Source organism: Oreochromis niloticus, linkage group LG8 (assembly GCF_001858045.2).
Source record: "Oreochromis niloticus isolate F11D_XX linkage group LG8, O_niloticus_UMD_NMBU, whole genome shotgun sequence".
In the NCBI taxonomy this organism is placed as follows: Eukaryota; Metazoa; Chordata; class Actinopteri; order Cichliformes; family Cichlidae; genus Oreochromis; species Oreochromis niloticus.
Genome location: NC_031973.2, coordinates 8,870,119 through 8,882,871, shown reverse-complemented (window position 1 = coordinate 8,882,871; position 12,753 = coordinate 8,870,119). Strand labels below are relative to the sequence as shown.

Sequence of the window (12,753 nt, the reverse complement as noted above, 5' to 3'; positions counted from 1 at the left end):
AAGAGAGCAAGACATAAGTAGAAAAGTGGATTTTATTGAGAGGGTTAGACTGGCATGAGAGACAACACAAGCAAGAATTTCAAAAACAAGCCGTGATGGAAAACAAATACACTACATCAAAACATCATCTTCATTGGAAAAGCTGTGATTTGAAAAAACAAAAAAATTGGGATGGGAAAAAAGTCAGCCATTTCTACAACCATTTACATATAGGAGATAAACCTGGATATTATTTACATGGCAACAGATTACAGTATTTACAAAGCCAGGGCTGGAAGCAAAGTGAAGCTCTCACGAGCTTTTTGGAGTAAAACTGGACACGGTCAGTGTGCACAGTCCTGAAAAAGCACAGGGTGATTTTTTGGCAGAGAAGCAGAGATTTTAACAGTGCCTGGAAATGGTGCTCTAACAAAGATTGGCCCAGACCAGAATACGGTCACGAACAAAAGTACTCAAGCTTTTGTCTTTTCGTTTGTCGTTTTTTTTTTTTTTTTTTTGGTAACATATAATTCAAAATGTAGTTTTGAGGGAAATCTAAACAACACAAGGAAAAAAAATGTTCAAGGGGTTTTCAGAGATGCCTGGAGTCAGTGCCAACACAGATATTCTCACATGATGGGTTATATCTTACCACATTAATATTGGTTATAGTATATTCAAGCAACCTAGAGCAAATCTCTGTACATTTATTAACACACATTCATGATTCAGGCAAACAGGAGAGGACTGTCCCTTTACAAGGCATCTAATCACAGATGAAAACAAAGAAAGGGAGGAGCTGGGGGTTCTGGGTCAATGTCAGTGGTCAAAGCCAGGAGGATACGGTGCTAAACACCACCCGGCTAATGGCAGGGAGGCCTGGCTGAGTCGCACCACTCAGAATTAAAAAATAAAAATAAAAAATAATAATAATCAGAATCAGAATATTCAGTTAGCTCATCAACAATTACATCAGCATCAACACCGGTTTTGATTCAACCCTGAGAAAACAGTGGACTGCATGTTCACTAAGTGGCACACCTGCCTAAGAAGGTAATCTTTTTACCCTCTGAACACCCAGAAATAAGGGACAATTTATACGGAAACTGGCATCTTAATTATCTGATTAAAGATTTAATAATAAAGCAACATTTAAATAGTGATTAAGTCTTAAGAAATTATATCAAAGGAATTAAAAGGTTCAGTCTGGTGTGGTTGTGCCCTCGTCAAGCAGTTTTCTGCAAAACAAGGTGCCAGTGCTGGAGCCAGTTCACTCCTCAAATCTTTAACTGTAATTCTACTACGTCTTCACTTCTGATCGCGGGTGTTAAACCTGCTGATCTGAAATGGGGGGAAAAAAAAAAGAAAAAAGGCTGATGACAGCCAAACGTGAGACGAATGGTGTAACAAACACGCCTATGAACTAAAATGACTTAGCAACAACTTTCAACAGACGTAACAGTAAATTTGGACTAGATGAATTCACTGCTCGGCAAATCAACTCTCACACACAGTACTGGTAATTAAACGTTACTTATATTAATTCCTGCGTTTGTTTGGAAGCCGTGCGTCTCATTTTGAAAAACCTTTTGCTGGCGCCAGCATTGACACCTTGTGAGAAAAAAGCCCCAGTAACTCGTGCTGTGAATGCAGAGCTCAGGACAGAGGAGGTGAAGCAGCAGGTTTCAGATGTCATCCAAGATCCAAACGAGGCTTCTTCTCTTTCTATATTACCACGGCGTGCACGGCTTACTTGTTCCTCAAACAAATCCTGAACTTACAAGAGGGCCAACTCTTCAAACAGGAGAGTAAAAACTAATATAAAATGTCTGAAGAAGAATGCTGACGTCTATCGGATTCTTCTGATGCTGCTCTCTCTCCCAAGTCCTCTTCATGAGCGAGGGGGTGGTCTGTCCCTGTTCAGGTCCTCCATTTTCACAGGTTGTCAGAGGTCATTGGAGCATGAGCTGTTTGAGGTTGTCGTGCAGGATGGTGTCCTTGACGTCCCGAAACACCAGCCTGATGTTCTCCGTGTTGATGGCGGTGGTGAAGTGGTGGTACAGGGGCTTCTGAGTACAGTCGCGCCTCTTGGCCCGGAAGCACTCCACCATGAACGCCTGGACATCCGGCAGGCTGTGCTCCGGTCCGTTGTACTCAGGAAAGTAGTCCTTGAGGGGAACGTTTTTCACTTTCTCCTCCAGCAGATCCGTCTTGTTGAGGAATAGGATGATCGAAACGTTGTTGAAGACACGGTTGTTGACAATGGTCTCGAAGATGTCGAGCGATTCACGAAGCCGGTTGGTCTGCCTGTCCTCCATCAGCACCTGTAACAGATGACGGAAGAATTAAATACTACTGCCAGTACAGATGGTGTAAATCCTTTAACCTGTACATGTTACATCCTGTCAGGTATTCATAAGCTTCCTTTTAATAGCATTTCCTATTAACCAAAGTCAATTTGGCTTGTGCACCATAAAACCACTGTTTTATGGTGCGCAATAGGTTTAAAAAAAACAAACAAAAAAACAAAAACTAGGCTATTTGGGTTAGCCTGCTATTACATGGCTCTTACAACAGTTGGTATGTTGCACAGGTAGTGGTGCAAGATATCAAAAATCTCACGGTTCGGATCACGGTTTTAAGTCATGGATCGGATCAATTTTCGGATCAGCAAAAAAAGAAAATTTTTTTAACATTTACTTATTAACTTATTAAGTATTTTTTGCTCCCCTTGGACCGCTAGCGCTGGCCATAACTATCGCTTGACAGACTGACCACGCGCACCATACACATACTTTTTTTTTCTTCTTTTTCGAATCTTTGGATCATGTGCGTCCCGAACCGTGGAGTGGGATCGGTTCGGATTACGGATCAACCATGATCCGTTGCACCACTATGCACAGGGCAAATCAAACAAGAGCTTGTTTTCTGAGTCAGTTACAACAAAATGAGGAAAACAGTGAGGGATTTGAATTAAAAACTAGGGGCCAGCGTTGCTAAAATGAAGTTGGTTAAGTCCCAGAAAACATATTTATGATGGCAAAACACTTGAGATGGCTCGATCACAGGCAAATAATTCTTTCATCTACTTTCAAGCAGCTTGATTCCACATTCAACCATTAAGAAAGCAATGCCATTGGAATCCTTAAAGGGGACCCATTCTTTTCCTTATTTTCTGCCATTTATATACTGTTATAATGGTGGATACTCATAAAACTCACTCATATTAAATATCATCAAGGAATCTGGCTTCAGACTGCTGTAAACACTCAGTTTCAGACAGGTTTTTTCCTACTCCTGGGTCTTTTCATGTGAAAAATCTTCAAAATGGTTCTCTCAAAGAAGCCATACCTGCCTGACATTCAAGCCTTTTGTATATGAGGGGCAACCAATCAGAAGTTAGTTGGCTTAGTCTCCATTAATGCTTGAGATAATTTCAGTTTGTGTAAAGTTAGCAGCAAAGCAATATCCTTACATCTGCTCTGAACTTCGAATTAAGTTTCTGCTGGACATTTCAGCCTCTCTTTTGTGCAAATACTTCAATCCATCACAATTTAATGTGTACTTAATGTTGTCTTGCAAGTCTTCTCGCTGTTTTCCCACCGCTCTGAAAAAGTACCAAACCACAACCCCCCGAACTGAGCCTTGTAAATGTGATGAAGAACAGACCGATTCATGCTGTTGGTGCCTATTTAAACGTATCAGTCAAATTTTGGGGATTCACATCAGCCTGTCGCTAGAATACTGAAGACGGAAGGGGAAACATGGTAAATAAATACAGCACGACTAGCAAATAAATGAACCAGGGTGCCATCAAAATATGAAATTCAAAACTGTACACAAAAGTTGTCACTTGCACATCTAAGTGGTGGTCACATCAGTGCTTTAGTTAGAAACTCAAATAATTAATTCGTCTTCAGCAAAGTCTTGCGGCTGCACATGCAGAAGCATCAATGAAACCTTATCAAAAGTTACCACACATTATCGTCAAGAACAAACTGGTTAATATGTGCGTCTTATCAGCCTATCTGTAGTGAGTGTGCTTGCTCGTGAGTGGCAGGAAATGAGATGCCATGGTTTCTTTCTGCATCTGATGCAGCAGTGGTGTTTACTTTAATTTTTTTTTTACCTGGTCATATTCGGAGGAGGAGACGAGGAAGAGGATCGAGGTGACTGAGTCGAAACACTCAAACCAGCGTCTCCGCTCGGATCGTTGCCCTCCCACGTCCACCATCTTGAAGGGAACATTCTTGATCTCAAAGTCATACTCGTGGATGCCCTTGGTGGGTTTACGAGCCAGCAGGATGTCCTGTTGAGTGGGAAGATAATCCTAGCAGGAGAGATAGAAAGACAAACTTTTAATTATTGAGACAAAAATACTATTTGTCCTCATTTCCATCTAACCGTTTGATATAAAATCCTTTCAAAACCATGATTTGCTTGCAGACTGAAGAAGAAACACCAGACACATAATAAAGTTCAAACTAGCAGTCAATTCATCTGTAAATAGTAGAAATGTGTTTTATTCTTCAGCTCTAACTTTGGGTCCTGCAAAAGCAAGACTGGAAATGACACATTTATGAGCTCTGAGGAAATCACAGCAGAGTTTAAGACTACACAAAAATGGTTTCCTAAATATTCACAAATATGGGGATTTCCCACAGAAAGCAATCAATGGGAAGGCCGGCATTTTGTAGAAAATGAAAGTAAAGGTTTGACATAATAAGTTTAACATCTGCTTCTGCTGTAACCTCTGTGGAGGAGCTGAATCTAAAGGTGGATATTTCTACTGAAAATCACCAGGAAGCTTGGGTAAAGGCTCTGTATACAAGCCAATCATCTTTGTAATCATTGTTAAACTGGTTTAGAAGGTTCAGACTGACTGCTTAATAGAGGGGACTGCTCCAGATGCAGGCTAGGTGTGTTCAGTTTAAAAAAATAACTTGACCACTTTAAACATGTCTTACTAAATAAAAAAAGACTCATACACAGGGTGAAACAAGGAGGAGAGAAACTAGCACGGCTAAAATTGACAGCACAAAGAATTGAAATGAATATTATGTTTATAAACTAAACACAAACACCCACAAATGGATGCTGTTTGTAAAATGGTGATGAAAGAAAACACAGCAACTCCATTATGAAAACAGTCATTATGAGTTTGACTATGCATTTAGGGGGGATTTCATTCATGTTAGCAGCGCCCATTCAAAATGTGCTCATTTGTAATGAGAACACTGTGGTTTGCAACTGTGTGTGCATGTATTTCTATAATAAACAAAAAAAGCCTGAGGTCAGCCACAGGAGTGAAGTTAACATACACACCCCCCTACAGAAACACACGAAACAAAACTAGCTTTTTAGCTTCATAGCATTTACAAAAGCTATGAGGATGTGTGTGCATGCAACATTATATTCATTCAAACACATATAAAGTGAAGCCGCTAAGCCTCTGTCCATTTTCTGTGATATGTATACTGATATGATGGAAGCTTGCAGTAAACATGACAATGGCATGGCATTTTTTTCTTCTCCTAGCTCTGGTTGACGTCACCAAGATGTGGCACCTCCTTAATCTTGTCATCCCAGACACACAGATCTGAGTGAGCACAGTATAAGGATTAATTTTAACTATGAATCATGCAAAGCCACTCTAGTAGAGTCTAAAAAGGTGGTGCTGGAAATGAGTAGAAAAGGCTGCACTTTATGTATCGAGTTCATACGAAAGGTGGCTGTATTGAAGAGCACAACATGAAAGACGCATCAAAAAGAATACAGCAGCCTTTGTGCTTACACCACCTGTAAGCACAACCTTGGTAATAAAAGTGTAATTAAATTTACAAAACAAACATACGCATACAAACCTCATAAAGACAGTAAGATTGTAGATGTTAGCATACGCATGTGTGTTTGTAAATAATAGTACAAGTATAAGCACTTAATGTCCTCAATGTAAAAAGGATGTGTTTATGATGCACAGAAATCTGAAAAACAATTCAACTTCCAGCATGCTGATGTTAGAAAAAAGGAAGTATTGTTAAGACTCAGTTGGGAGCGGTTAAAATATCTCTCATGTTAATAAAGGAAAAACCCTGATTTACTCTCAATAACGCCCTCAAGTTTTGGAGTTTAGACTATTAAGGGTTTATAAACTGTTTGAACTTGCTTACTGTGTTCATCTTGATGTTTTTTTTAACTAAACTTTTATACACCTGAAAAAAAATTGAGCTTAATTAAATATAAGGAGCTTCTTTCACAAAATGCCAACATTATCTGTGGCAAACAACCGCCTTAGTCATTTCTAAGCTAACCATTAATTGTCTGGACATGTTGCAGTATTAACTATAACATGCACAAGTCTGATTATCACAGAGAGTACAAGCAGAAACAACTTACCAGCTCGCCGAGCTTATCCAGATTATCCAAGAAATACTTCACTGACTCACCCTGCGACAGGACAGAGGAGGAATTTCTGTTAATTCTACACAATTAATTAGGTTCTGTCATTTTTACCACAATCAGCAGAAAACATTTTACAGCAATATGTTTGCAAGTGGAAAAGGTGCCGAGATACCAGTGGGGAGAGTGTTTAGCTACCACACAGACAGAGGTAACCTGACTTTTTTCTTTCTCCCGTGTTTGCCCCAGAACAGAGTGTGTTCTGAGGTACTGAGGCAGGATGCGCATTATTTAGTCAGACTGTGACACGTGTTTCTAAGTGTGTCTTTGATGTATACAGAAGTGTTGGTTAGTGTGTGTGTGCGTGGTTAGAAGTGTTTTATTTGAGTTTTTTCCCCAAGACCTTTTCAACACTGCTTTCATGCAGGCAGTGCAAGTCCAGACACGGGGCTGCCAGGACTGAGATGCATTCCTTTATCTGTGAGCTGGTGCAGGTCCTGCACTCGACGTAAACCAAAATACCGCGTGCAAAAAGAAAAACAGATTTAACCCATCGTCTTTCCTGTGACCTGCAGCGCCTCTACTGCAACGCACTACACTCACACAGGGGATTTTTGTTTTGTTTTTTGCATGTATTTTGCATTAATGACACAATAAGCATTTAAATGTTCCCAGTTGCAGCGACCAGGTTGTATTTCTCTCTTACCACCATGTACCAGCATTACCCACCCCAGCTTCTTCTTCTTGTCACCTTTTGATCTTTAGGGGAGGGAAAAAAAAAAAAAAAAACTAACCTGACCTGAAAAACCTGTGATTGTGTGTGCATGTCTGTGTGTGTATGTGCATGGCTAGGATTACCCAAGGGAGGAGCCCAATGGTGTGGCGCTCTACTAGAGTTAAATGAAGAAAAAGCTACTTTTCTGATTTCATATCTGACTCCGCCCGAGTAAAAGGAGCTCATAACTAAGAAGGGTTTGGTTGGTTTTGAAATAATCAAAAATCGAGTCAGATTTTTTGTCCCGTTCTTTTTTTTTTTTTTTTAAAAAGGAGAAGAGAAACAAGAAGCGCAATCACTCTGCGTTCTCCCTGCTGAGGCATGACAACGCCTGCAGAAGCAAAACTGAAACTCAGCAATATGTCATCTGAACCGACACTTACATTAAAGGAAGATGTGACTAAATAATTCTAATACTATGAATCTCAGATGAAAAGATTAAGACTATTGTAAAGAGTAACACTGACGTCTGCACTGCAGGAAGTGAGAGAAGCCATGTGCATACTCACAGCGTTACGTGTGTGTGTGTGTGTGTGTGTGCTTTTTTAAACATGATAATTACAACCAAGCCTGAAGGCACGTGCGATTTGTGATGCAAATGCTTAAATGGAGCACGGTCAACACGAGGGGATTCTGGGTAATCCGCTGGAAATGAAACAAATCTCTTCTCAGAGAAGGAAAGAAATTTTAACGGCTCCCAACAGAATTACTTTTGCCCTCAGGGTTTACAGTGTACTCACCATTAAAACTTAATATTAAAGTTTTGTACACTGTGTAAGCTTGCAATTGATATCCAGTTTCATTTCAAGCATCTAACAATATTAAGTTTATTTTAATATAAGAGAAAAGGCAAAAAAAAAAAAAAAAACATCCCTACTGCTTTTCAAAATGTGTGGTTGGTTTCATAAAAGATGGATATTTGACAAAAACTACACTGTTTTGTACATACATTGATTTTAATACATATACAGAGACTTTTTTGATCCTAAAATAATGCTTTTTTAAAATTAAAGTCAAATATTGTTTCACTTTGTACCCTAGAGCACTTAATTAATTGTCACATATGACTTAAAAATGTCATTTTTTTATAAACTAACTGTCTTGGCTGTACAGTAATATGTAATTGTGTGTGTGTGTGTGTGTGTGTGTGTGTGTGTGTGTGTGTGTGAGAGAGAGAGTGTGTAGCCCTGTGTCTGTGTTCCATTGACCCTCCACTGATATTACACAACAAATAAAGGCTCAAAGCTATTTCTGATCAATTGTTTAGTCTATAAAATGTCACCTCATTTTCCAGAGTGGGACGAAGTGACAGGTGACCTACTATTTGCTTTGTTCAACCAATCGGCCAAAATTCAAAGAGCTTTAATCTGTAAACATATGCACACGTGAAATAAGGATGGGACAATATATTTTGTATGGCTTCCATCTGCGGTATCAATATCTTTATCAACACATGTAGGCGATTTCACCCGGATTCCCTCGCCAGTTTCAGTTGCCGCAGTGCTTATGACCTGTGTTAAGCAAGTTCACACAGACTCACTGCCATATCTATATGCACTTACATAGCTAGTCACCCCCACAGGGGTCCATTATAAGCCACATAAAGCTCTGAAGTGAACTGCTAATGATGATACACATATCCCACCACCACAGTGGAGAATATAAATGTATGATTCCTGCTTTTTCGTGGGCGTTTTTACTTGTTTCGTTTTCACAGATATTGTGATGTATCGCAGATGATCGCCTCGCAGCACACTTAGGCTACAGTGATTCTGTGATACCAACACCTAGCGTCCAGTAACTGAACAGCTAGTTAGGCTTTTAGCGATCCTGCCGCTCTTCAGTTACAGGCTGTTTCCATAGCAGGCTGCTTACATTGTTCCGTTTACTACTGTCACCGAATGAGTCACAATTGTGTGTTTATATGAATGATCAGTCCAAGTGACAGCTCACTTCCATTATTAAATGCACAGCTCCAGCTTCAAAAGTCTAAAAGGTGCAATGTTTTCCGTGATAATTAATGCTTTTGAAGATTTCGGGGGTGGGCGGGTGGAAAAAAGGAACTTGCCAACTTGCAAAATGAATACATGAATAAAATACTTACACTCTTACACAGATAGGTTATGCACGTTAGTGTGTGTGTGACCTTGTGTAACGCGAGGTGTGCGACACTCTTAGTGTTTGTGTGCAAATAACCCTGAGTGGGAGAGCCAGGGATCTGTTTGTAAGCATAAAGCTGTTTAACTACAGATCAACATTCCTGCTCTGATCACACTTATTCCCCTTGTCTGTCTGGAAAGGTTTGCACCAACAAGCTGAGTGTGTGTGTGCCAGAGCAACAAAACGCCATTGAGAAAAGTTTGGTTTTATCCAACCCACAGGCAAATTGTAATTTTCTGCTTTTCATTACTGAAAGCCACTCGGAGACGCGCAGCCCTTATTCTGTCTTCAGTTGGGGGGCCCCTTAACTGCTGAAGTGTTTAAGTTTGTCACATGAAGGCAGGGCAATCAGGGTTATTCCTGTATAGAGAACATTTTGGCAAGAGCCACAGGAAAATCACCAGCCTTGTGATAAACACACTGTTTTCTTAATTGGGGATTATTTACTTGGATAAAATTGACGCATTTTTTTTTCTTTTGCTTACTAATTGCCAGAATACACAGATTTCTGTCAAATCAGGTAAAACAATCAGTGCCTTAACTGTAAAGCCACACTCATGGGAAAAAGAGGCTTATTTTGAGTCAGGAAAATCCCTGACAGCTGGTCATTTTTAAAAAGAAGCCTAAAGTTACGGTAATAAAAGATAAAATAAGAGCATATCAACAGCCCAGAAAGGACATGTGAACGCACTCCCGACCACATCTGCTATTCTGGGGTAAACGTCACAGAGTTAAGACGTGCACACTGACAGCCAAAAGATATAAGCAGCTGGGAGAGGTGTAAACAGGAAGCCTATTGAATCACATGTCTGACCACTCGGCACAGAGAGAGCACCAGAGACTAAAGAATTAGAGCCGAAGATGCAGGGAGAGAGGAAAGGGAGGATGAATTGAAAAGTCAGTTTCACTTTCTGTTTTCACTGCCATTTTCATCAATATGACTTTTTGGAAAAACCCATTCAGAAACACCAGAAAACCCTTCTTGCACCTGGTGATAGAGAGCTGAGATTGAGGACGTTTTTATCAGACAAAACTAGGCCACCATTATCTGTCAGTTATGCCATTTCAGCATATGTGTGTGTGTGTGTGTGTGTGTGTGTGTGTGTGTGTGGGTGTGTCTGTGCGTGTGCTAACCCACCAGCTGAAACTCCCTGCGCCGATCGTAGGCGTTCTGTATGCCCGAGTCTGCCCACAGGGCCTTAATGGCGGGCAGGTACTCCAGGAAAACCGATGTCTCAAGCTGCCCACTGGTCATCTTTGCCGAGCGGGTGTCGAATGCCATCAGGTTGTCGCCGTGTGGCTGGTTGTCTTCATCACCCCACGGGATGTGCAGCTTCTCGCGGGCGTCCACCAGCACACGTATACCTGGAAAAGGAAGTCAGACGGCAACTTAAAAGTGGAAGAGGGTAGTGAGAAGGGCAGGTGAAACAAAAGTAACCCAACACCTGTGTCCTTTAGAGGCCTGCTGTGTCTAAAAAAAAAATGAATAAAATACAAAAAAATGCTAGTGGGGCAAGAAAAAGTAGAGTTGATTTTAAGGTAGCACATGATTAACATAACCCTGTTACTACACAGATTTCAGGGTTTTTCCTGCTTACACAAAATTTCCACCAAAGAGGTCTTAGCCTCCCCTCAAAGGGGGGAAAAAAAAAATCACCACCTTGTGCTAACCATCACTACCAATTTTTCTTTAACTGAGCTTTCATTCAGTCAAGAATAAAGCACATTTTTCCTGATGTAATGATCAGAAATAACAAGAAAATTCAAAACCTTCGATAAAGTATGACCAATCAAGCTTCAAAACCACATTATAAGCCGGGGAAATTCCTGTATTCACAGTTATTATTTACATTTATTTCAAACTGACTGTTTATTCATTAAAAAAAAATGTACAGGATGTGCTGGTCACACCAACACCTTACTTTGAAAATGGCCGAAATAACTGTCGGGTTATACACAATTTTGTGACTATTAAAAAGCGACGGTTGAGCCTTGTTGGTATTTACAGACGATTTTGTTTAACGTGGACTACACCAACGTAAAGATTTCTCTTTCATTCAGTCCGTGGACAAAGAGGAACACCTTACAGCACATTACACTGGCGGGTTGCCCTCCATTAGCTTCATCCCGAGCTTAGTTATTGAGCAACAAAACTTGCCTGTAGCTGATTTAAAACAGCGGGTAGTGTTGGTTAAAGATATCACAAAAACTTGATTCGCTGTATTTAGTATAGCTATGCTGAAATAACCCCCTAAAAAACATTTAAGCTTTCAGGACAAACGAGGCTCCTATGGGTGTGCCGAGAGCAGATGTAGACTGTTTATGTGTCCTCTCACCCAGCCCAGCGCTGCTAAACAGATGTGGAAACTTTCCAGTACCTTTTAACCGAGTAAAAAGGGCGATTTTCACGCCCTTAAAGTTACCAGCCCTCGGTAGCGAGGTTACCTTTGATAACATTGCTGTAAATCGTTGCTCTGAACTCCTCTCGGGCGTGCTGGTCGAAGTCCTGGCCGTGGATGATCCGCATTTGTTTGAGGAAAGTCGACTTGCCGCTCTCGCCAGCGCCGAGGAGCAGGATCTTCACCAGCCGTTTTACATACGTTTTCTCCTTGGAGAGACATCTGTCGATCTCTTTGGACTTTCTCAGCTGTTCCACCTCGCCGCTGTTAAGCAGGCAGACGGGTAGACAAACTTTTAACACGGACCTGGTCGGCAGGAAATCCGCCATGTTCGCACAAACTTCATCGATGCTAATTTGATGCGCGTTCTCGGGCGCAGGCACGGGACCAAGCCCCTTCCCTAAACTCAGGAAGTACCGCTGCTGACTGTTTACCATCAATCTTAAGGCACAGCCTACTGTGCTATTTACGCGGATATGCCTCACATAAACACGCAATATTGTCCGTAGCTACGTTTGAATTGAAACACACAGAAATAACTTTATAAGCAGCATAATGAAAATTACACGCGAATACATTTTAAAGTTCTAGAGGTCCAATTGCCTGATACACTATAAAAAGAATTAATAGGCGTTAACGGCTATAATTAAAGTAAAAAAATAAAATAAAAACAGTTTTCATAATTAACATTAAAATAAATATGAAGGAAAAAAGGAGATTTGACCGGTGGTGGCATGTCGCCCTCTACTGGTGCAGTATAAAAACACGTTGAAAAAAGACGCGCTCCGATTGGTTGATTCGTTTCACACTTTTAGACATGCTGCTTTCAGAGACTGCAGGAAATATTGCTATCTGCACTTGAACGCTCTGCTGCAGATCAATAAAATTTGAAATCTTGACGGAAAAAACCTTGGTTTTGTGAAAGTGGATGTATTTGACCTTCTGTCTGTGCTTTTATGGCATTGATGACATAAAGAGCACTAAATTATTGCCTATATTTAACTAAAACGGCTTCACATTGCAATTACTTAAACCTATTTT

The 12,753-nt window shown here is 40.5% G+C and overlaps 1 protein-coding gene across 1 annotated transcript; it reads right to left on the bottom strand.

Moving 5' to 3' along the window:
• Positions 1–14: 14 nt before the first annotated feature.
• Positions 15–12,118, bottom strand: LOC100712037 (guanine nucleotide-binding protein subunit alpha-13). Its single transcript, XM_003453393.5, has 5 exons — positions 11,759–12,118; positions 10,452–10,678; positions 6,376–6,426; positions 4,109–4,309; positions 15–2,303 (listed from the first exon to the last, which is right to left on the bottom strand). The coding sequence occupies exons 1-5, from the start codon at positions 12,039–12,041 to the stop codon at positions 1,932–1,934; spliced, it is 1,134 nt and encodes a 377-aa protein (XP_003453441.3). The 5' UTR covers positions 12,042–12,118; the 3' UTR covers positions 15–1,931.
• Between the last annotated feature and the right edge of the window lie 635 nt (positions 12,119–12,753).